The 22,506-nt window shown below is 37.5% G+C and overlaps 1 protein-coding gene across 26 annotated transcripts in view; it reads right to left on the reverse strand.

Annotated features, from left to right (window-relative positions):
* PAK1 (p21 (RAC1) activated kinase 1) overlaps positions 1 to 22,506 on the reverse strand; it is a 149,268-nt gene that overhangs the window by 23,158 nt on the left and 103,604 nt on the right. For 23 of the 26 annotated variants that reach the window (XM_045371245.2, XM_074014847.1, XM_015435525.3 and 20 more), the window contains 3 exons: positions 8,680 to 8,799; positions 5,580 to 5,754; positions 3,471 to 3,534 (listed from right to left, as the gene is read on the reverse strand). In XM_045371245.2, the coding sequence (XP_045227180.1) occupies positions 3,471 to 3,534; positions 5,580 to 5,754; positions 8,680 to 8,799 (359 nt within the window). Of the gene's footprint in view, positions 1 to 3,470; positions 3,535 to 5,579; positions 5,755 to 8,679; positions 8,800 to 10,421; positions 14,858 to 22,506 lie in introns of those variants that run through there. The other 3 variants (XM_074014852.1, XM_074014849.1, XM_074014850.1) reach the window with 1 other exon arrangement.

The following is a 22,506-nucleotide window of genomic DNA, read 5'->3' on the forward strand; positions in this document are numbered from 1 at the left end:
ATTATAGGATACACTTTGACCCTTTAAAATAAAATAACGGTTTTCAATCATTTATTCCATCAATAAGATATGTAAATTTTGTTTTCTGTAGTTTGTATTATAAAAGTGGTTTTTAGTTTTCATTTTTCAAACATAAAATGATATGAAATATACTCTTTCAAACATATATGTTCCCAGAAGATCTGAGGGTACCTCTGCCCCACCCCCAAGGTAAGAATGACCCCACTAGACACGTGTGTACACATATGTATGTAATTATACACACATTCATATATACAGACAGAGAAGGGGGAAAGAAATGCAGAAATAATGCTAGTAAAGTAATAATTCATTCAAAATAACTAAATCCATTCAAAATAACTAAAACCCTCATTTTATGCTTGTAACCATAAACCCTGTGTATTTACAGGTAAGTAATTTGTAAAACATATTTGTACCTATACATGCCACATGTTGGGTACATATGATGCAATTTGAAGAAAATTAAAATTCTGCTCTATTACAAGACTGCTTCCTAGGCAAGCCCTAAGATTATAATTCTTGGAGAAGTCAGGTCAATCCAGGGGGAAATGTCACGTGTAAGCATGCCTTGCAGCTAGAAACTATGGTCACCAGCTCCCTAACCATCACTCTCTAGTTGGGACCCTAGCTACATTCCTGGAAACTGTGATTATAACATATTGGCTATCAAATAAGGATTGGATGACTTGCATAGGCAGTTATTTCTTCGCTGCCTGATTATCCTGCCCCTAACTATCTTCTGTTATAAAGCTGGTATCTGTCTTCCTAACCCCATCCTTTCCTGATCCTACTAGATGTACTATTCTTAAAGGGCAAACATGCCCAAGCCTCAGGGCACTGGACATTTGGGGACTGTCTCCATGATTACAAAGTTCTAGAAAGCTACTCAGGCCCACTGGTTAATACCTATTTCTAACTTGAATAGACATATAATTAGACTATGAATTCCAAGTCCAAAAGAATAATAATCTTCAGGTCTTTAAGGAGAAATAAAAGCAAGCAAAAATTACAGTATTACCAATTCATCATATTGGTGTGGCATTTATATTTTAAAAATTATGCAACGTGGAAACATCAGCATAGGTGCTTAATAAATATTTCATTCTTCCTTTAGCACTAACAGACCTGTCAAGTAAGCAAGGAAAGAACATCGTGCAGATGTTGCCTATTTATAGGTCTCATATATCAGTAACTAAAAAACAAAACAAAACAGAAGTCACAAAAGTTCTGGAGTTTTGTAAAAGGCCCTCAATTTACAACCTGTCTTCCTTAAATTTACAGGAAGAAACTCCAGTCCAGAGAAGAAACCTGACTTGCCTATGCTTGTCCATGTACATTTCTGCTATATTCTTAATATCTCAATTTCACTACCTAAAGGAAATACCATCCCACATTACTCTGAGGTAAGCAAAATAATTTTTTTCTCAAGGTGTTAAATACCTTACACCAGTTCAGACTCACAAAAGCATGTCTAGTCTGAAAAACACTGCAACCAGAAAAAAACTGAGATCCACTCAAGCCCAGAGTTGTTTTGAGGATTAAACAATAAATGCAAATAACAGATGTGAATTGTAGAATGCTGTATAAACATAACCTTCCTATATTATGCAATCTTTTATCTTATTTTCGGAAATTCTTGGGTATATAATTAAAAAAAAAAAAAAAGAAAATTTCAATGACATCATTAGCAATAAGCTTTCATTCCACTAACACTGAGAGCCAGACATTTTTATTTTTCAGTTTCTTTTTATCTCTTTTGGTGGGTCTTTAGAAATCTCATTATTTTTATTTTTTATAGAGAGGTATAACTTAATTTGCACAAATCTTAAGTGTACAACTTGATTTTTATATATCTACACACCCATGTGTTCACTATCAAGATCACCCCCAAAGATTCCCTCATGACTATTCCTACTCAACATCCTCCTCCCAGAAATAACTACACTGTTCTGACTTCTATTATCATACATTAGTTTGCTTGTTCTTGAATTTCACATAAATAGAATGACATAGTATCTGCTCTTTTATATCTGGCTTCTTTCACTCAAAAAAATGGCCAAACACTTTCAAAAGACACTACAGTCATTACCCCCAAAGATTCCTTCATGCCTATTCCCACTCTACATCCTCCTCCCAGAAATAACCACTATTCTGAATTCTATTATCATATATTACTTGTGCCTATTCTTGAATTTCATATAAATCAAATGAGACTGTATCTGCTTTTTCATATCTGGCTTCTTTCACTCAAAATAACAGCCAAACTTTAAAAACACAGGACAGTCATGTGTCACATAACGATGTTTCAGTCAACAATGGACCACATATGATGGTGGTCCCATAAGATTATGATGGAGCTGAAAAATTCCTATCACCCAGTAACACTGTAGCAGTTATAACGTCATAGCACAATTACTTTGTTTTTTAATAAATGTAATGTACAGTCTAAGTGTACAGGGTTTATAAAGTCTACAGTAGTGTACACAGTAATGTCCTAGGTCTCCACAATCACTCACCACTCACTGACTCACCCAGAGCAACTTCCAGTCCTACAAGCTCCATCCATGGTAAGTGCCCTATACAAATACATCTTTTTTTTTTTTTATCTTTTATGCTGTATTTTTACCATACCTTTTCTATGTTTAGATATACAACTACCATTGTGTTACAACTGCCTACAGTATTCAGTACAGTAACATGCTGTACAGGCTTGTAGCCTAGGAGCAAGAGGCTACATCATATAGCCTAGGTGTGTAGTAGGCTATACTATTTAGTTTTGTGTTCACTCTATGATGCTCACATGACAAAATTGCCTAAGGATGAACTTCTCAGAATATATCCCCTTTGTTAAGCAACATATGACTATACAATTGTTTGCCTATCTTTTTCTGTTGACTTGAGGTCCTTGAAAGCACCGATTGTCTCTGAATTCATAGTGCCTAGCACACAATAGGAACTCAGTTAAGATTTGCTGAATTCATTACACTGAGGGCAGCATACAAAATACAGAGAAGGATGAATGCCAGATGGATATATTCCGGCATCTACCTAGAAAAATAGGTCCTATTACACTAGTAGAAGGGTTTGTAGTTTGGGTCTTCCATTTTATATTAGTGCTGTTGGAGCTCAGTACTAGGACAAACAGGGTTCATCCAGAAAAGCAGAGTTATAATTTGGGAAGCTGGCTTTGTGCTAAGAAAAAAAATCGTTCTCTCACTGTCACTGCAGGGGTATTTTTAGCCACATGGTCAGCTAATGGCACATCTCTCACATTAAGCGCAATTCTGCCAAATCTGAAGTCATTCTAACATAACAACTCCAGATGGGTGAGGGGTGAAGTGGAGAAAGAAGAACAAGGTTTATGAGAGGCAAAACAAAAGCAAAATCATATATGCCAGCACACACACTTTAAAGTCATTTCTCCAGGGAAAGAAAATGCCCCTACTAACCCTTGTCCAATCTTCTCAAACCGTGTATATTTCTTCTTAGGATCGCCCACACTCACTATGCTTCCTTTGAAAGAAACAGAGACCATGAATCATTTTTTCCAAAATCAAGATACAAAAAAGGTCCCACATTTCCCCGAACCCTGGAGTTGGCATGGGTTAAAGAACTACCTCCAATAGCCAAAAAGCATTCTAAAGAGGCCCTCAGTTTTTCCCCCATAAGTCCCAACCAAAAGTTTCATCACCTTGACTGCTTTGATTCACAGCAAGCTATTCCATTTCTAAACTCCTAAAAGTCATTCATGTTTTAATTAATACAATCAGTAAATATTTACTCATTTAATACGCACCAAGCCATATGTTGTGTTAGGAATGAAGAGATATGACACAGTCAAGGCAGTTCCTGCTCTCTAGAAGGTCAATTTCATGGAGGAGACAGATAAGTAAGCATAAAGTTCCATGAAAACATAATTGCTATGATAAATACCAAAGGGGTACAGAAAGAGGCACCAAAAAAAAAAAAAAAAAAAAAGACTGGAAAAGCTTCAGAAAGGTAACATATGGACTGATTTCTACTTTAAGTAAAAGCCAGAGAGATAAAGTAGAGAAGACGTTTACAACAAAGGATATTTCAAGCGCAATAACATAGAGGTTTTCCATTGGGTTTTACAACTTGTATTTTAGAGATGGAGAAACTGAGGCCCACAGAAGGAAAGAAGATACTTCCCCAAGGTCACACAGCAAATTGGTGTCAGAGCTAAGATTAGGAGTTTCATTTTTAGTCTCCCGGTCCACTGTACTCTCCATTAACACCCAATTACTAGGAGTTGGTACTTTTCACATATATTACTTCATTTGATTTGCAAATGAGACAAGTATTAACATCCCTATTTTAAAAATGAGAAAAATGAGGTTTAGAGAACAGTAGAAAATTGCCTAAGACAAGTCAGTGGCTGAGCAGAAGTTTCAACTCAAGTGTCCTAACTCCCAGGCCAAGTCTTAATTCTGAATCATAATTCTAAATGTTATTGTTAAAAAAACAAAACAAAACAAAACTCTGGTTTAGAGAAGAAGACTACATACAGGAGTAAACAGATGACTAGGGAAGTGGCTTTTCTTACTTTGTCATTTTATGAGGGATCCAGAAAAGGGCAATTTTTAAATCAGTGAAAATTTGTTTTAAAGTCATATACAAATTAATCAGGAAGAACTAGAGAACCAGAAAGCAATGCCAGTTTGCAGACGTCGCCAAATCGGTCACATTGAATCCTTTTTGGAAGTAAGTAGACACAGTGAATAAATTAAAGCCCTTGTCAAATGATTCTTCCAAGCCCATAGATCAACCTAGTTCTTCCTTCTAATATGAATTCTCCTGCAGTTTACTGAAACACAGAAATAAGCTACCCTAACATACCCCCATTTCTGGCAGCTAAAGAAAGTAAAATGGAAGTTTCCACTTGACAGCAAGAGGCAGTATGCTCTACTTACAGGAACAAAAACTGTGTTCTAACCTCAGCCCTGTCACTTTTTAGCTGTGTGATTTTGGGCAGGATATTTAGCCTCCCTGAGCCTCAGATTATCTTAATAGCAAAAATTAGGATCACAACACTTTTCTTCACAGGGTTAATAAGAGAATTAAATTTTTTAAAAATCAAGAAAATATTTTGCTTGTCATTTGATACATAAAATGTTAACTTCCCTTCCCTCTTTTCCTACAACCAAGATGGCAGATCTGTCTTCTCCTAGGTCAATGGCAAAACATCAATAATCAATCACAGCGCCCTTTTCCACTAGGTCCTCAGTCTTTCTCAAGCATGGCATTCTAGACAATTCATTAGATGTCATCTCTATAACACATGCCTAGGGGTGAGGGGTACCCTGCCCTCAAAGTGAGCTATCTACACTCTCTCACCACATCCCCATCCTAACACAGTATCCAACCAGGGCTGTGAGATGGGGAACATAGGTGCAGAGGCAGGGTGGAGAAGCAGTCTGAGGCTAAGGTACCAAGCATGGCCAGCCAGCTGCATGGACCAAGCCTACGACCAGGAAATCTCTGTGCTTGACCAGTCATAAAGCAAAGAAAGGTTCAGAAAGTGACAAATTCCTTACGTAATTTCTCCAAGATCTCCTCATCAGACATTTTAGGCTTCTTCTTCTGCTTCTCAGTATTCCGGGTCAAAGCATCTGGTGGAGTGGTGTTATTTTCAGTAGGTGAAATGGGAGATGTAGCCACGTCCCGAGTTGAAGTGACAGGAAGTGGTTCAATCACAGACCGTGTGTATACCTGCATTATTGGGACAAAATTTTGGCAAGACCAGCCTTTGTCAGCACAGGGGAACCTCTCCTAGATGTGAGGTTAGAACATCCACAGAGCAAACCCCAATAAATTCATCCTTTCTCCTATGTCAAAATCTCTATTACTCCTCCTCTGTGCCCAGGCCCATCCATTCTGGGTAAAATGGCCTTCCTTACTCTCACTGTAAACAAAAGAAGTGAGTCTCAGCACTAAAGATATTCAATAGAGGCTAGACAACTATCAAAAGAAATTAGTTAAAGACAATTCTATTAGATAAGGATCCCCTTCATCTATAATATTTTATGCTTCCCCAAGCTAAAAGAAATATCCTGTATTCCCACAGCACTTTGCATTACTAGCACAACACCAACTTCTATTGAGTTATTCCCTCCTTACATCCTGAACCCTTGCAGGGAAGGAACTACTTTTGTTCTTCATCAAGAGGCAGTAGAGTGTGGTGATTTAGAACATAGACTCTGGGACCTGACTGCCTGAACTAAAATCCCAACTCTTATTCTTACCTTCTGCCTGACTTTGGGCAGGTTACTTAACTTCTCTGTGTTTCAGTTTCCTCATCTATAACATGGTGATAATAATGACACTTATCTTTGGGGTTGCTGTAGGAGTAAACTGATTAATATGTTAGGTAATCAGAATCATCCCCAGCAGACATTAAGCACTCAAACTTTACCTTTTAAAAATATTAAATGTCCTATTATTAATTTACATAACGTTTACTGAGAATCTACTTGTTGCCTCACCCTGTACAAAATGCTGCCCCATCCTCTCATTCTCATAAAGGAGGTGAGAAAATCATAACTACAAGGCAGAAAGTGATACACGTTATAAAAAAATGAGCAAGCTATATACTACTGAGGTACAGAAGTGATCATAAGTTATACTTTTTCCTAGGAGATGCTTCAAGGTATTTATCAGATTTTATCATAAAAATATCACAATTATCTTTTGGATAGTCCATAAACTGTATAAGGACAGGGAATGTGGGTCATTGATCCCTGAGTTTCTCCATCTAACCACTTACTAAAAAAAAGCAAGCATTCAGGTAAATATTTGATGGAATAAATAAACAAACAGGATCCTGCAGCTAGATCCTGAAGGATGGATAGGTTTCTGCAAAGAACGGAGGATCATTTATCTATGATGATCATTTATCTGGATGATGCAAAGCCATTGGCAGCAGTGGGACTCAAACCCATGGCTCCACAGAGACTAAAGCCTACTAAATCCTGCACCTTCGACTGCTTGACCAAGCTACCTTTTGACTGGAGAGGCTTTTAATAGGTGGAAATGGGAGAGAACTTTCCAGTAGTGGGAACAGCAATAAGCCAAGACACTGAGATCAGAGGTGATGGTTTCTTTCCTGATTACTACTCTAGTATAATGATTTCTCAATTTTCTATTCTTGTACCTGTAGAAAAACTATATCCCAGGTATCTAAACCTATACTTTCATGCCCTGTCCTCTTTTGACTGTCTTGATATGTCTCTCTGAAGACAGAAACTTTGCCTTTTCCTTCTCTAATAGTCTCCTTCTCTGGCTCCTAGCACAGGTTTGTACACACAAAAATACCACTGTGCTATGGTGGAAAACAACCTGGAGTTGGCGTTAATTACCTGCTTTCAAATCCTGGCTCTTTAGTTTACTAAGAGATTGGGCAGATCAATTCACCTCTCCAAATCTCAGATGCTTCTTCTATAAATTAGGAATTAACAATACCCTTTTAGAAAGAAATGCTACGAAGATCAATTAATTAATTAATTAATTCAATATTTACTGTCCTCTGATATTTACCCACCTCTGCAGGTGCCAAGAACTATGTTAAACACTAGAAATACATATATATGGATTTCCTCTACTTTTTGAGGTGTTCATGGTTTAGTGGGGAAAAAAATGTTTTAAATGAACATGCCTACAAATAAAAAAAAAACATATCAGTGTTAACAACTCTCCAATTTTGAAGCCCATTTTCCCTTAAGGTAACTTTGTGACCTACAGAGAAAATGATTCCACAGATTCTGTTTATAAGTTCTCATCTTAAAAGGTCATATAATTCCTTTGAATTTCCTCCACAGCATCTCCAATAGTCACTCAACCAATTTCTGTTCGAACACCTCCCTGAATGCCGTATTCCAGAGGTAGCCCTTTTTTATTTATTTATTTATTTATTTTCAAGATCACAGAAGTGCTAGATGATTCCTTCATTATGGACCTAAACAAAGAAACACTAGTAGAGTATCATCTGATGGCAGGTCAGTGCTCAGTGATGCCAAATTAAGTAAAAGGCACGGGGACTAGATTTTTCAAAGCAAGGGTAGAGGGACTATGGCTATTCTCAGATGCAGGAACTTCAAAGAAAGTTAAACAGAAATCATTGCCAACATCCGGCATCAAAATGCACTCCTGATGCCCAGCATATTAATAGCGCTAATGTATTTATAAATTCTCTTGGGTCTTTCAGTATTATCGATAATGCTCTAAGAGGCTCAATGCTGCATATTTAACAGAGAAGAAAAGATCTGTAGCAAGACAATTTGTTGCTTCCCTGGAGACTGGAATAATTTATGTTTGTCCTGCACTAAGTAGCATCAATCCTGTATATCTTCCTGTCCTATCTGTGGAGAACAGGCTAAGCAAACCAAGACTGGATTGGTATAAACATCAATTACATAGGACACTTTGGGACTATCTACAAACCGATGATAAATAAATACACCATTTTTTGTCTTTAATCATACAGAAAGTACCTTTAGTCAAGGTAGTTCAGTGATTTCACCAGCTCCAAAATCTAAGGACCCCTACCAGAATATTAAATTTCTAGGTCTTAGCACCAACTCCTCCCTCTCCCCACTTACTCTAATAAATCACAAAACTGTCCAGGTCCCAAAGACTCACAGATTTTGTGTGCTCTGGGCGTGGAGCAATCACTGGTGGTGGGGTAGCATCATCATCATCATCATCCTCATCTTCTGAAACTGGTGGCACTGCAGGAGTCTCAGACACAGCCTTCACATTCTGTGCAAAGAAGAAAAGCAAGATGCATCTGGTCCAGCTGCCATGGAACTTAACTATCAGGATCACCAAACCCCCCAGGGAGAAACCCCAACCTGATACCCCTTCTGAAATCCACATTAGCCTCCAAGCTCTCACCTCCATGTAGCTAGTCTCAGAAACTCAATCTGTTTCTCCCTCTTCTCTTAGCCATCATATCCACTCAATCCCTTGGAGCTTCCTTCTCCCACCCAAAGCCTAACTGTGAATGGGAAGCTAGCTTACAGCTTTTCTACCTGCCTCTCCCCCAACCCAACCCCTGAAGACAAGCTCACAGTACCTTCTTATTCTATGAATTTTGCTCTCCATACTGAATAGGAAATAAAGTATGAAATGTAGGGAAGGGATCAAAAGTTTCTAATTTTTCAAAATTCATCATTATAATTTCTTACTCTCTCCTGATATGGTAAATGGCAGTCTAAACAGGCTTTTGCCCTGTCCTTTTCCTCTCTTTGCAAAAATTTCCTGGACCCATTACGTCACCAGGGGTCCTCACCTCAACCTGAAGATAAAGAACATCAGCATCAGGATCATGTTGTCTAAAGAGAACAATGAATTTCTCCCCAGACTGGATACTATTTCCCTAAGCTTCCGCCCTACCCTGGAATGGAACTTATCACTAATTAGATCTGCTCACAATCTGTGACAACCTGATTTCCCCATGCAAACTGTAACAGAGCTGGGCCAAGAGTGGCAGGTTTTAGGGCAGGTCCAGGCAAAAATAGCATACCATTACTGTTTATTACACAGAATTAAGAGACAAAATGCCTCCAAAACATGAGATTTTTGATAGAGACCAAATGATTCTATCATTTGGTCAGCAAAGAACCAGAGAGGCAATGGGGATCTTTTAATATATACTGATATAATTCAATAGTTTCAGGTATTTTCAGAGCACCTACTTTGTGCTCAGTAAGACTGATACTGTTGACATAAATGTACAAAGATGAAAAAGATGGTCCATGTCCTAAAGTAGTGACCATCTGGTATAGGAGATAGACAGAGGATGAGAGCCCCTCCTGCCTGACACCTGGAGCCTCCTAAGAGGAAGGTCAAGAGTCAGAATAACGGGATAAATGGAAGAACTAAGGAATAATATACTAGAGCTACTGACTGTGGAAGACTGTCTTTTACCACATTTGACATACAAAAGTAGGAAAAACTGGCACTCTCATAGACTTTAACAGGGCCTCCAGCACAAAGCATAACTTAAAAACTGACAGTGCTGGGCATATATAAGCAGTTGTGACCACAGGCAATAAATCTGTCTTCTTGGTTTGAAGTTTAATCACCTGAGGAATGTGAAGGAAGAGGAGTGTTATAATTTGAGGGATGACCTTAAATCGTTTTCAGTTCCAAAACTCAAGAGAGGTTCTTTCCCTGTCAAAATATGTATTTCGATATTTTTCTGCTCTAATTTATTTTCTCCCCACTAGTCAACAAAATTTAACTAAAAACCTAATGTGGGAATAAAGTTGACTCAGCAAGGCTCTTCATCATCAGGTAGCCCTGGAGCTCCCCTGATGTATACTATAAACACTAGGTTTGTTTGCTTTATAAAACTGTAGAGAAGGGGATTTCATCACCTTCCTCAGTAAAAGATTCTGTCTTCCATAGGTGATAGCTTTGGGCAGTGATAATAACATCTGTCAGAGAGAGAAAGGTCTAGGTTATTACCTAGATTTTTACTTGTTAGCCCTGTGTCCTTGGGCAAGGGTCTAAGTTAAGTCTCACATTTTTAATATATAAAATAGGGATAATGACTACAGCTTTCTGCCTACCTCAGAGGGCCATTAAATGGATGAAATGAGGCAAAGTGAACATAAAATCACTGAAAATGGTAAAGAGCTAGAAAGATGTAAGGAATCAATTAAATTATCATTATGTCTAATAATCACAAATCTCTGTTTCAAACAAAAGCCACACATTCCACTATTCATCATCCATCTACCCATCTAGCCATCCATCCATCCATTCACTGTGTGCCAGGCTCCATTCTAGGCTCTGGGGCTAAATAAAGAATAAAACGGATAAAGCCTCTGGTTCTATAACTTACATTCTAGAAGAGAATAGAGTAAAAAACAATCACCAAAGTCTCTGCTCCACATAGGAGCAGAGATTGGTTGGGGGGGTGGGGAGACACTATTTTAGATACCATAGGCATGGGCAAGCCTCTCTAATGAGATGTCATATAACAGTGACCTGAATGAATTAAGGGAGCAAGCCATGGGGCTGAGAAAAGGATATTCCTGGCAGATGGAAGAAGTTAAAGACTCTGAGACAGAAACATGCTTGGTGTGTTCCCACAACCCTTAAGAATTCTACCTATGTGGCTGTAACAAAGTCAGTAAGGGGAAGTAAGGAAAGAAACAAGGTCAGAAAGTTAGTTGGGAACCAGATTACGTCAAGTCAGAGAGGCGGTAATAATACCTTTGGAGTTTAGACCTAGAATAAGAAACCACTGGAGTACTGTGAGTAGAACAGTGATGTAATCTATACATTTTTTTCTTTTTAAAGTGTTTTATTAAGATGTTTCTCACAAATTAGAGAAAAGGTTTTTTTAATCAATGGCAATAAAATACAAATTCCTATTTTATAACAGAATAGTGAAAAGCACCAAAAAAAATTTGCACCTATGACTCTAACAAACTCAAGGGTTCCTTGTTCTCAGTTCTTTTAAAGTATAATCTGATAGAGTACTCAAAGCTTTCAGAAAGAGTACCAAATTTATTACTTCCTGAAATGTTGTATGAATAGCACTTTTATTCCTCATATGTTCAAACATATATACTAATATACCATCTCCACTGCCTTAAATACAAAAATATTCATCACAGGCAAGTTTTCTACTGCAAATAGGCAAAGAATATTAACTATAATCTATAATACTGTCTACTTTTTTGAAAACAAGATACTAGAACCAAAACACTGTAGAACACAAATGTTACTAATTTAAGAACCTACATCTTAACTTCAGATAGCATCAACTGTTCAACAATATTTTAAAGGTGTTTCTATATAAATTCATCTACCAGTTTGGGTTTTCTTTATTATGGAAATGTATGAGTAGTACCCTGGATTACATCCTTGCAATGTGGGCATTTGCTTAAAGGTGTATATTCTTAGCATACTACCGGATGACAATAAGGAATAAATACATGGAAACGTCTTTGTCTGTAACTACTTTGTAAGTTCGTTCTTCTTGCGACTTCCTCAATTGTTCTTCTAGTGACAGATCTCAAACGTCCTCTGTTGGAATATACTTTACGTACTTTTCCACTGATATCAATTTTTAGTTTGATTTTCCTTCTTTTTTCTATTTCTTCTTCATTAGAAGTACTAACACAATATCACTGGCTACTTTATAATTCTCTCCAATTGTTAAGGTTTTATGTTGAATTGTCTGTTTTACCAGGCAGGATAGAATAATACTTAAAAACTGACAATTTGGAATCAACTAGCTTAGGATCAAATCATGCCTTTATCACTTACAAACTATGAGTTCTGGGTAAGATATTAACTCTCAGTTTCCTCAGATATGAAATACAGCCCGTATTAGTACTTACTTTAGTGTTAGTGTGAGGTTAAATGAGATAAAGCTATGTAAAATTCATTTTTAAAATACTCAAATATTAGCTATGATAATGATGTTGGCCAGATGATTAGAAAGTGCTCAGTATAGGATTGCTAAATGAATACGTCTTATCCAACAGTAGTATAAACTGGAATGAAATATCTAAATGATGCGGCACTCAACAATTGAAAAAGTGGAGATAATGGGAATAGGATTGTGAAGGAAGATACCAAAATGGCAAAGAACTGTACTATTAACTAACTTAAACCATTAGCCTACATTCTACAGTAAAAATTAGTGGGTCTGATGGTTTTTTTCACACCCTATAAAAGTTTGTTTGCTTTATCATATCTTCAACATGATCAAAACCAGCTCTCATTACAGATAGGCCAGTTAAAAAACCACCTTGGGAAGGCTCCAAGGTTCAGCTAAGATGGTCAAGGATAAGACTATATCCTAAGGCAATTTTGGGTGGCTGCTGCCTGATCAAATAGAAGTTTTAAGGTCAAGGAAAAATAGTGAAGAAGAAAATGACTAGGTACTGGAATCAAAACTCAAGGCTCTGGGCAGCTCAGAATGATATAATGCAAACAGATTGAAAATGGCCACTGAAATGTGACAACCCAACCCAGAGAGGAGATGGTAGCCAGTGCATGTTCACCAAGCATTCTGTCCCAGTAGGAAGACTATGCTCACCCTACAACAAGATCAACTTGATACTTTTCCTTGGGATAGGGAGACCAAGGATTGATACCTGACTAAACATAAAATCTTTTCCCCACTCCATGAGAAGCAGTATGGTAAAATGGAAAACAAACTGTATCAGGATTCAAGAAGTTCTTTCCATTAAACCCTCTGTTCCTTAGCCTCATAACCACTGCTTTCACTTAGGCACCATATTCTCTTACCTTTACTAATCCTTTACAAGTCTTCCTTATTGCTTTTTGGGCGCCCAGTCTTGCTTTCTCTAATGCATCTTTTATTATAGCCCAGAATAATCTGTCTTTTATCTTTTTAAAAATATTATAAGCAGACTGCCAGGTATGGCAGAGAGAGAAGACTGGCAAATCCTCTCCCCAAAAAGCAACTATAAATCTGGACAATATTGACAAAAACCATTTCAGTTCCCTGGAAATCCAACAAAGGTCAACAAAATACTGAGAAGTGTTCATGACTGATAAACTCCTGAACTCTGGGTTAAAAATAGAATCTCTGGCATTCTGGGTAAGGGATGCTCCCATCCATCCCAGCCCCAACTCCAGAAGTGTGGCGGTTCCACCAGGGCAGACCAGGGTATAACTGCATAGTCCAAGAACATTCACTTTCCGTTGGAGATGTGGGCAATGCCCAGGCCCAGTGGCACTGTCATTGGAAGTGACTTCCAAAGACTGTAGTGGCAGAGGGCCAACTATTCAGTTCTACTAGCCTGAGGTTACAGTCCTGAGTAGGGCAAACTAATTTCTGATAAGGCTATTCACAGGCACAGCAGACACTAGAAAAGCCTCATGCTAATCACACATGCCTGGCTGTGTGCATGCACATAAAAGATTAAAAAGACCCCAACAGAAAGTAAAAGCTGGAACAGACTTGAAAAAGGCCTAAACAGTAAATGTACTCCCCTACCTACACACAGATCCATCAGTAGAGGAAAGAAGCCTTACAGAGTTGAAGTTTTTGAGCACCATCTCTGTCAAATCATTGGCTAAAGATTCAGCTAAGCAAACACAGAAGCAATCTCTGGAAAGCCGGGCTGCAATAAAACAAAACAACAAAACCACCACAAAAACAAACAAACAAAAAAACAAACACTGAGCAATGAAATCAATGACCACAGATAGAGACTATTTCACAGATTTATCCCTAGTAAGATAATACAAAACCAACAAATAAACAAAAAAGCTAGCAACTTTTTTTGGGGAGGGGGCTATCAGTATCCAGAATTGGTACAGAATATTATCTAAATATTGAATTTTCAACAAGAAATCGTAAGATATAGAAAGAAACAGGAAAGTATGCCCTAGGGGGAAAAAAGCAATCCACAGACACTCTCTGAATGTCCCCAAATGTTGGCTTTAGAGAATAAAGATTTCAACTCAGATATAAATACATTCAAAAAACTAAAAGAAACAATGTTTTAAGAGTTAAAAGAAAGCGTAACAACAATGAATCAAATTATCAGTAGAAATTACTTCAAATGAACCAAATGGAAATACTGCAGTTGAAGGATAAAATAACAAATGAAAAACTCACCAGAGAGCTAAACAAGGGATTCTATATGGCAAAACAATCAATGAATTTTAAAATGGAGGTCGGGCGCGGTGGCTCACGCCTGTAATCCTAGCACTTTGGGAGGCCAAGGTGGGTGGATCGTAAGTCAGGAGTTTGAGACCAGCCTGGCCAATATGGTGAAACCCCATCTCTACTAAAAATATAAAAATAAAATTAGCCGGGTGTGGTGGCACGTGCCTATTGTCCCAGTTACTCAGGAGGCTGAGGCAAGAGAATCGCTTGAACTCAGGAGGCAGAGGTTGCAGTGAGCCGAGAAAGCGCCACTGCACTCCAGCCTGGGCGACAGAGCAAGACTCTGTCTCAAACAACAACAACAAAAAAGAAAATGGACCCATAGAAATTATCTAATACAAAGAACTGAGGTAAAAAAATTAAAGTAAAAAACAGAGCATCAAAGAATTGTGGAACAACATAAAGCACACCAGCATACATATAATAAGAGTCTCTGAGGAAGAAAAAAAAAAGCAGAAAAAAATATGTAAAGAAATAATAGATAAAACTTCCTAAATTTGATAAAAAATATTAATCTACAGATCCAAGAACCTCAATAAATCCCAGGTAGGAAAAACACAAAAAGATTCACACCTGGCTGGGCACAGTGGCTCATGCCTGTAATCCCAGCACTTTGGAAGGATGAGGTAGGTGGATCACTTGAGGTCAGGAGTTTGAGACCAGCCTGGCCAATATGCTGAAACCCCATCTCTACTAAAAATACAAAAATTAGCTGGGTGTGGTGGCACGCACCTGAAATCCCAGCTACTCAGAAGGCTGAGGCAAGAGTATTGCCTGAACTCAGGAGGTTGCAGTGAACCAAGATTGCACCACTGTACTCCAGCCTGGGCGACAGAGCGAGACTCCGTCTCAGTAAAAGAAAAATTAAAAAAAAAAAAAAAAAAAAAAACCACCTAAACGCACAGTCAGACTGCCAAAAACTAAAGCCAACATGAAAATATTTAAAGCAATTAGAGAAAACTGACATCATGTACAAGGCCAATCAGTATGATTAACAGCTAACTGCTGATCAGTATATTTTAAAAACCAAAATAAAAACTTCTGATCAGAAATAATGGAGGCCAAAAGGCAGTGGGATGACATATTCAAACAGCTGAAATTTTAAAAAATTGCCAATCAAGAAATTATACCCAAGAAAACTATCCTTCAAAATGAAGATGAAATGAAAACATTCCAGATTAACAAAGAGAAAGAGAATTTATGGCTATCAGATCTGATTTACAAGAAATATTCAGAGAAGTCCATCAGACTGAAAGGAAGTAATACCAACTAGTAACTCAAATCCACAAGTAATAATGGAGAGCAGAGGAAATGGTAAATATGTAGATTAACATGGAACACTCTAAAAAAATACTTTTTGTTATTTCTTCCATTAACTTCTTTAAAAAACATAACTGCATAAAGCAATTGTTAGGCTTCCAACATATACAGTACATACATGCACATACACACATTCATACACATTCGTGCATATGAATGAATGGCAGTAACAGAACAAAGAAGGGGCAGGGAATGAAGATACATTGGGAATTCAGTTACTATTAATGTGAAGTAGATTGTAATAAATTAAAATGTATAAGACATAAAATAGCCACCAAGAAATACAGTTTAAAAAAGAATTTAAATGATACAATAAAAATATTAATATAGTGGGGGAGGGGGGAGGGATAGCATTAGGAGATATAGCTAATGTAAATGATGAGTTAATGGGTGCAGCAAACCAACATGGCACATGTATACATACGTAACAAACCTGCACGTTGTGCACATGTACCCTAGAACATAAAGTATAATAAAAAAAGAAATATGCAAAGTAAAAAAATAAATAAATATTAATACAAAAGAAGGCAGTGAAAGAGGAATAGAAAAAGTCAGAACCCATACAGAAAATAAATAGCAAATGGGTAAACATTAAGTCCAAACCTAACAAAAATTACATTAACATGAATAGTCTAAATACCCCAATCAAAAGGCAGAAATTGTCAGACTGAAAAGAAAAAAAGATTAGACTATATGTTGTCTACAAGCGACACATTATAGATTCAAATACATGAATAAATTGAAAGCAAAACAGGAAAATATGTACCATGCAAACAGTAACCATAAGAGCCAAAGTGGCTATATTAACACCAAAAAAAAGACTTTAAGAGAAGAAATATCATTTGAGACACAGAGACATTTCATGATAAAAAGTCAAAACAACTGATATACCAATTCTATCAATTATAACAATTATAAATATAACAACATAAACATATGTACACCTAACAAAGCAGTTTTGCATAAACCAAGAGATATTGGAATTAAAGTGAGAAAGAGACAATTCTATTATAGTTAGCAATTTTAATTCTAGTTGGAGATTTCATTACTCCACTCTCAATAATTAACTGAACTAGAAGGAAAATAAGCAAGGATAAAGGAACAACACTGACCTAACCAACATATAAAGAACATTTCAACCAATGTCTACAAAGTACATATTCTTTTCAACTACACATGGATCATTCTCCAGGATAGACTATATGCTGGGGCATAAAACACATTTCAATAAATTTAAAAAGACTGAAATCACATAAAATATACTATGTGACCACAGTCGAATTAAATTACAGATCAATAACAGAAAATACATTTTTTCAAAGAAGATATATAAATGGCCAATAAGCACATGAAAAGATGCTCAACATCATTATCCATTAGGAAATCCAAATAAAATCACAATGAGATACCACTTCACATCCACTAAAATGACTATAATAAAATGACAGACAACAACAGGGACAGGCAAAGATATGCAGAAACTGGAACCTTCATAACTGCTGGTGGGAATGTAAAATGGTGCCAGCACTGTGGAAATAAGTCTGGCAGTTCCTCAAAAGGTTAAACATGAAGTTAACCACATGCCCCAGCAGTTCCATTCCTTAGGTATATACTCTCAAGAAATGAGACCACCCAAGACCTTGTACATGAATGTTCATAACTGCATTATTCATAATGACCAAAAAGTGGGAACAACCCAAGTACACATCAATTGATGAAAAGATAAATAAGGCCGGGCACGGTGGCTCACGCCTGTGATCCCAGCACTTTGGGAGGCCAAGGTGGGTGGATCACCTGAGGTCGGGAGTTCGAGACCAGCCTGACCAACATGGAGAAACCCAGTCTCTACTACACATACAAAATTAGCCGGGCGTGGTAGTGCATGCCTGTAATCCCAGCTACACAGGAGGCTGAGGCAGGAGAATTGCTTGAACCCGGCAGGCGGAGGTTGCGGTGAGCCGAGATCACGCCATTACACTCCAGTCTGGGCAATAAGAGTGAAACTCCGTCTCCAAAAAAAGAAAAAAAAAAACCGAAAAGATAAATAAAATGTAATGTATCCATACAAGGGAATATGATTTGGACATAACAATAAATGAAATACACCATACTGATACATGTTACAACATAAAGTTCAAAGCTAAGTAAAAGAGGCAACACGCAAAATACTACATGTTGTATGAGTTTATTTATATAAAATGTCTAGAAAGACAAATTTATAAAGACCAAAAGCAGATCAGTGGTTTCCTAGGGTTGAGCATGGGAGTTTAAATAAATGGTAAAAGGGCACCAGGGAACTTTTTCAGGTGATGGTGGCACAACTCTACAAATTTATTAAAAGTATTGAATTGTTCACCACCAATGAGCTTAAAATTCTAGTGAGCTTTTTAGTACCCCAATCATAAATATGAGCAGACCTCTGAATATGCAAGGAAAACCTCTAACATAAAAGTGTGAAACCAAAACAAATGAGGCAAAGGGCCACCTGGAAAAACCAGGCTAAACAGGGAGGAAAAAACACCCAAAGAAAGCCTATCATTAACTTCCTTAGAGAGAAGAAAATATATCAATTCTGGAAATAAGAATGCTATATATTTTCTTAAAATAGTGTTTGAAAATTAAACATGAGAATAGAAATGAAAAATTAAATTGACTGAAAGATGAAGTTGAGGAAGTCTCCTAATTCTTCAGAATAAAAACAAACGCAAGGAAAATAGAGAAAATCCTTTAAAAAATGGAGAATCAGTTTAAGAGGTCCAAGATCTAGGGCTGGGCGTGGTGGCTCACGCCTATAATCCCAGCACTTTGGGACGCCGAGGCGGGCAAATCACAAGGTCAGGAAATCGAGATCATCCTGGACAACATGGTGGAATCCCGTCTCTACTAATATACAAAAAAAATTAGCCGGGAGTGGTGGTGTGCGCCTATAGTCCCAGCTACTCGGGAGGCTGAAGCAGGGGAATTGCTTGAATTGGGAGGCGGAGGTTGCAGTGAGCTGAGATCGCGCCACTGCACTCCAGCCTGGTGACAGAGCGAGACTCCATCTCAAAAAAAAAAAAAAAAAAAAAAAGATGTTCAAGATCTAAATAATGGAGGTTCCAGGAAGAGAGAACAAAAGAAGCAAGGGGAAGAAATCATCAACAAAATAATTCAAGCAATTTCCTAGAACTGAGGGTAGAGTTTCCAGGCTGAAAGAGTTCACAAAGCTCCCTGCAGTATAAATAGATGTAAATAGGAATACAATTGTGAAATTTCAAAGCAGTGGTGACAAAGATGATCCTACAAGCTTTCTGAGTAGAAAAAAAGATTGGTCATATACAGGGAAGGAGAAATAAAATGGCTTTGGACTCAGCAGTACTGAAAGCTAGATGACAAAAGCGTAATGTTTTCCAAATTCTGATGAAAAAATATGTATAATCTGCAATTCTATAAGCAGTTAAAGTATTAATTAAACATGAGGGTAGCATAGAGAACACCCCCATTTTGAGACCTGAAAGATATTAAATGTTTACTTTCCATTTACTTTCTTAAATCTACGAGAGGATGTGCTCCACCAAATTCAAAAGTAAACAAAAAATAATGTAGACATGGCACAGATAAAGTAGGAATACCAACACAAAAATGCAAAGGGATTGCCAAGACAATGGTGAAGGGAGATCGCAGAATGACAACTACTTATTACAAGGCTTTTAGTCCTACTTGACTTTTTTTTTTTTTTTTTCTTTTTTTTTGAGACGGAGTCTCACTCTGCCGCCCAGGCTGGAGTGCAGTGGCATAATCTCAGCTCACTGCAACCTCTGCCTCCCTGGTTCAAGTGATTCTTTTGCCTCAGCCTCCTGAGTAGCTGGGATTGCAGGCACACACCACCACGCCCAGCTAATTTTTTTGTATTTTTAGTAGAGATGGGGTTTCATCACGTTGGCCAGGCTGGTCTCGAACTCACCTCAGGTGCCCTGCCCACCTTGGCCTCCCAACGTGCTGGGATTATAGGCGTGAGCCACCAAGTCTGGCCAATAAAAATATTTTTAAGTGAGTATTCTCAATCACCATCAACCCTAGAGATAATTATTACTATTTGGTGTTTAGCCTTTCAGAAGTAATCTATGGGTGGTAATCTTTGATCTACACGTGTCCAAACGTATCTTTATATTGACACCTTATAGTTAAAATATTAGTTTGATTAGGTACAGAATTCTTGGTTCTAAACAATTTGCCTCATCTCTCTGAAGATACTACTGTTTTTTCCACTATTTCTAACGAGATGTCTGATGCTAATGTTCCTTTGGACATGAACCATATTCTCTTTGGAAGCTTTTAAGATTTTTCTCTTTATTCTTGGATCTCTTTTCAATTATCTGACTTGGTCATTAATAGGCCCTTCATCTGAAGACTCATGCCTTTCTCTAGCTGGGAAATTTTTCTCCTAATATTTATTTATTTTTTCACTCTACTGCCTCTGTTCTCTACTTATGCTTGAATCCCCTTGACCAACCCTCTATTGTCATTTATTCTCAAATTTTTTATCTTTTATATCATTAATTCCCTATTTACTTATATGCATTTGTTGTTTAAACCTTATAACTTTCTTTTTTCTTTTTTTTTTTTTTTTTTGAGATGGAGTCTCGCTTTGTCACCCAGGTTGGAGGGCAGTGGCATAATCTTAGCTCACTGCAACCTCTGCCTCCCAAGTTCAAGTGATTATCCTACCTCAGCCTCCCGAGTGGCTGGGATTACAGGCATGTACCACCACACCTAGCTAATTTTTATATTTTTAGTAGAGATGGGGTTTCACCATGTTGACCAGGCTGGTCTCGAACCCCCAACCTCGGGTGATACACCTGCCTCGGCCTCCCAAAGTGCTGGGATTATAGGTGTGAGCCACCGTGCCCAGCCATAAATTTATTTCTTACGTTTTTAATACTAAGAACACTCTTTCCTCCTCTGGTTGCTCTAATAGCAGGGTGTTTCTGTAGATGCAACAACTATAGATCCTCTCTGAAAATATTAGATTTTTTAAAAAGTTATTTCCTGAATTATCTATTTCCTCTGGGGTTAATTTTCTTTCCTTATCTTGGTCCCTCTCTTTAATGTTGTGTTTCTCTCAAATGTCTGGAGATCGTTGGCTATTCATTCATATTTATAAGTGAACGACAGATTAGTGTAATTAACATTAGTTTTTCTGAAACTTATGTAAGTCTGTTTTTCCACTGTCCTCCTCTGAATGGAGGTCTGATATGATCTGTTCGTGAGTTATGGAGAGATGGTTATTGGCAAGTGTTACTTTAGGGTACGCAGGCATGGAAAAGTAGAGATTCCCCTCCTCCCAGGTATCAAAAGTATGACAAATTTACTCTTGGGATGGAAAACTTTAATGTATTTTCCTTCACTGCAGAGCTACTTCTCCTGTTTCCTTTTCTTTATATCTGTGGTAGAATATTGCAGTTAACTCAGGTTCCTCTCTGTTTCTCTCTCAGGCCCCTGTACCCACAGCAAGAGCTTTCCTCAAGTAGGCAGTTTACTTTCTCCAGAAAATTAGCTGATTTTAGCTTAGAATCAAATGCACCCACTGCCTTTTGTGCACTGTAAGGAGGAGGCTGCCCCTACTGTTTCAAAGGTAGAATTAAATTAATTTACCCTTGAAGATGGCCCATGACTCTTTCCTGCTTCTTGTATATATTCTTTCAGCCCATTTTCTCTGGAGCTACTTTCATTTTCCTAGGCATCTTCTCTTATACTTTAAGTTGTGGCTTCTTCTGCTCTGATCAATCTGACCTTTTCTGCTTTCTATCTTCCATGAATTCCTCACAACAGTTGATTTACGTCATGCTTTTGTTTTAGAACATTGCTTTTAATTTGATTTTTAAGAAATCTTTTCTGAAATTAAGAAATTTGAGATAGCAAGAGAGATGGGCACATGAATTCAGTTTACTATCTTGATCCAATTTCTAAAGAAATCTAAGATGTTAGTTTAGACATCACATATCCAACTACATCAATCTTCTATTTAAAACACTCCCTCAGCTCCAGCATAAAGTCCAAGCTCTCTGGCCTAACATACTGGATCCTTAACCCAACTTTTGTTCATGCTGTCCATCACACAGGAAAGCACTGCCTTTTTCTCTGCCTGGTATCATTACCTGATGCTTACCTAACACTGTATTATAAATCCTTGTTTACATGTTCTGATTCACCACAAAAACTGTGAGACCAAGAGCAGAGATCTTACTAGTCCTTGACTTCTCAGCACCCAAAGAACCTATCATGTGGTAACTATTCATTTTATAAATGAGAATCAGGCATTAAAATGCCATGGAATCTTAGAGTCAGATCTCAGACCAGTGAACCACAGATAACAGAATTTAGAGCTAAAAGGGACTTTAAGATTATGTTTGTTAAACGAACAATGTTTTAAGGCCCAAGAACTCTGCAAACTTCCTTGTACTTCAGAGCAGAATAAATCACTCCATCAAATATAA

The sequence above is a fragment of the Macaca fascicularis genome, chromosome 14 (assembly GCF_037993035.2).
Source record: "Macaca fascicularis isolate 582-1 chromosome 14, T2T-MFA8v1.1".
NCBI lineage: Eukaryota > Metazoa > Chordata > Mammalia > Primates > Cercopithecidae > Macaca > Macaca fascicularis.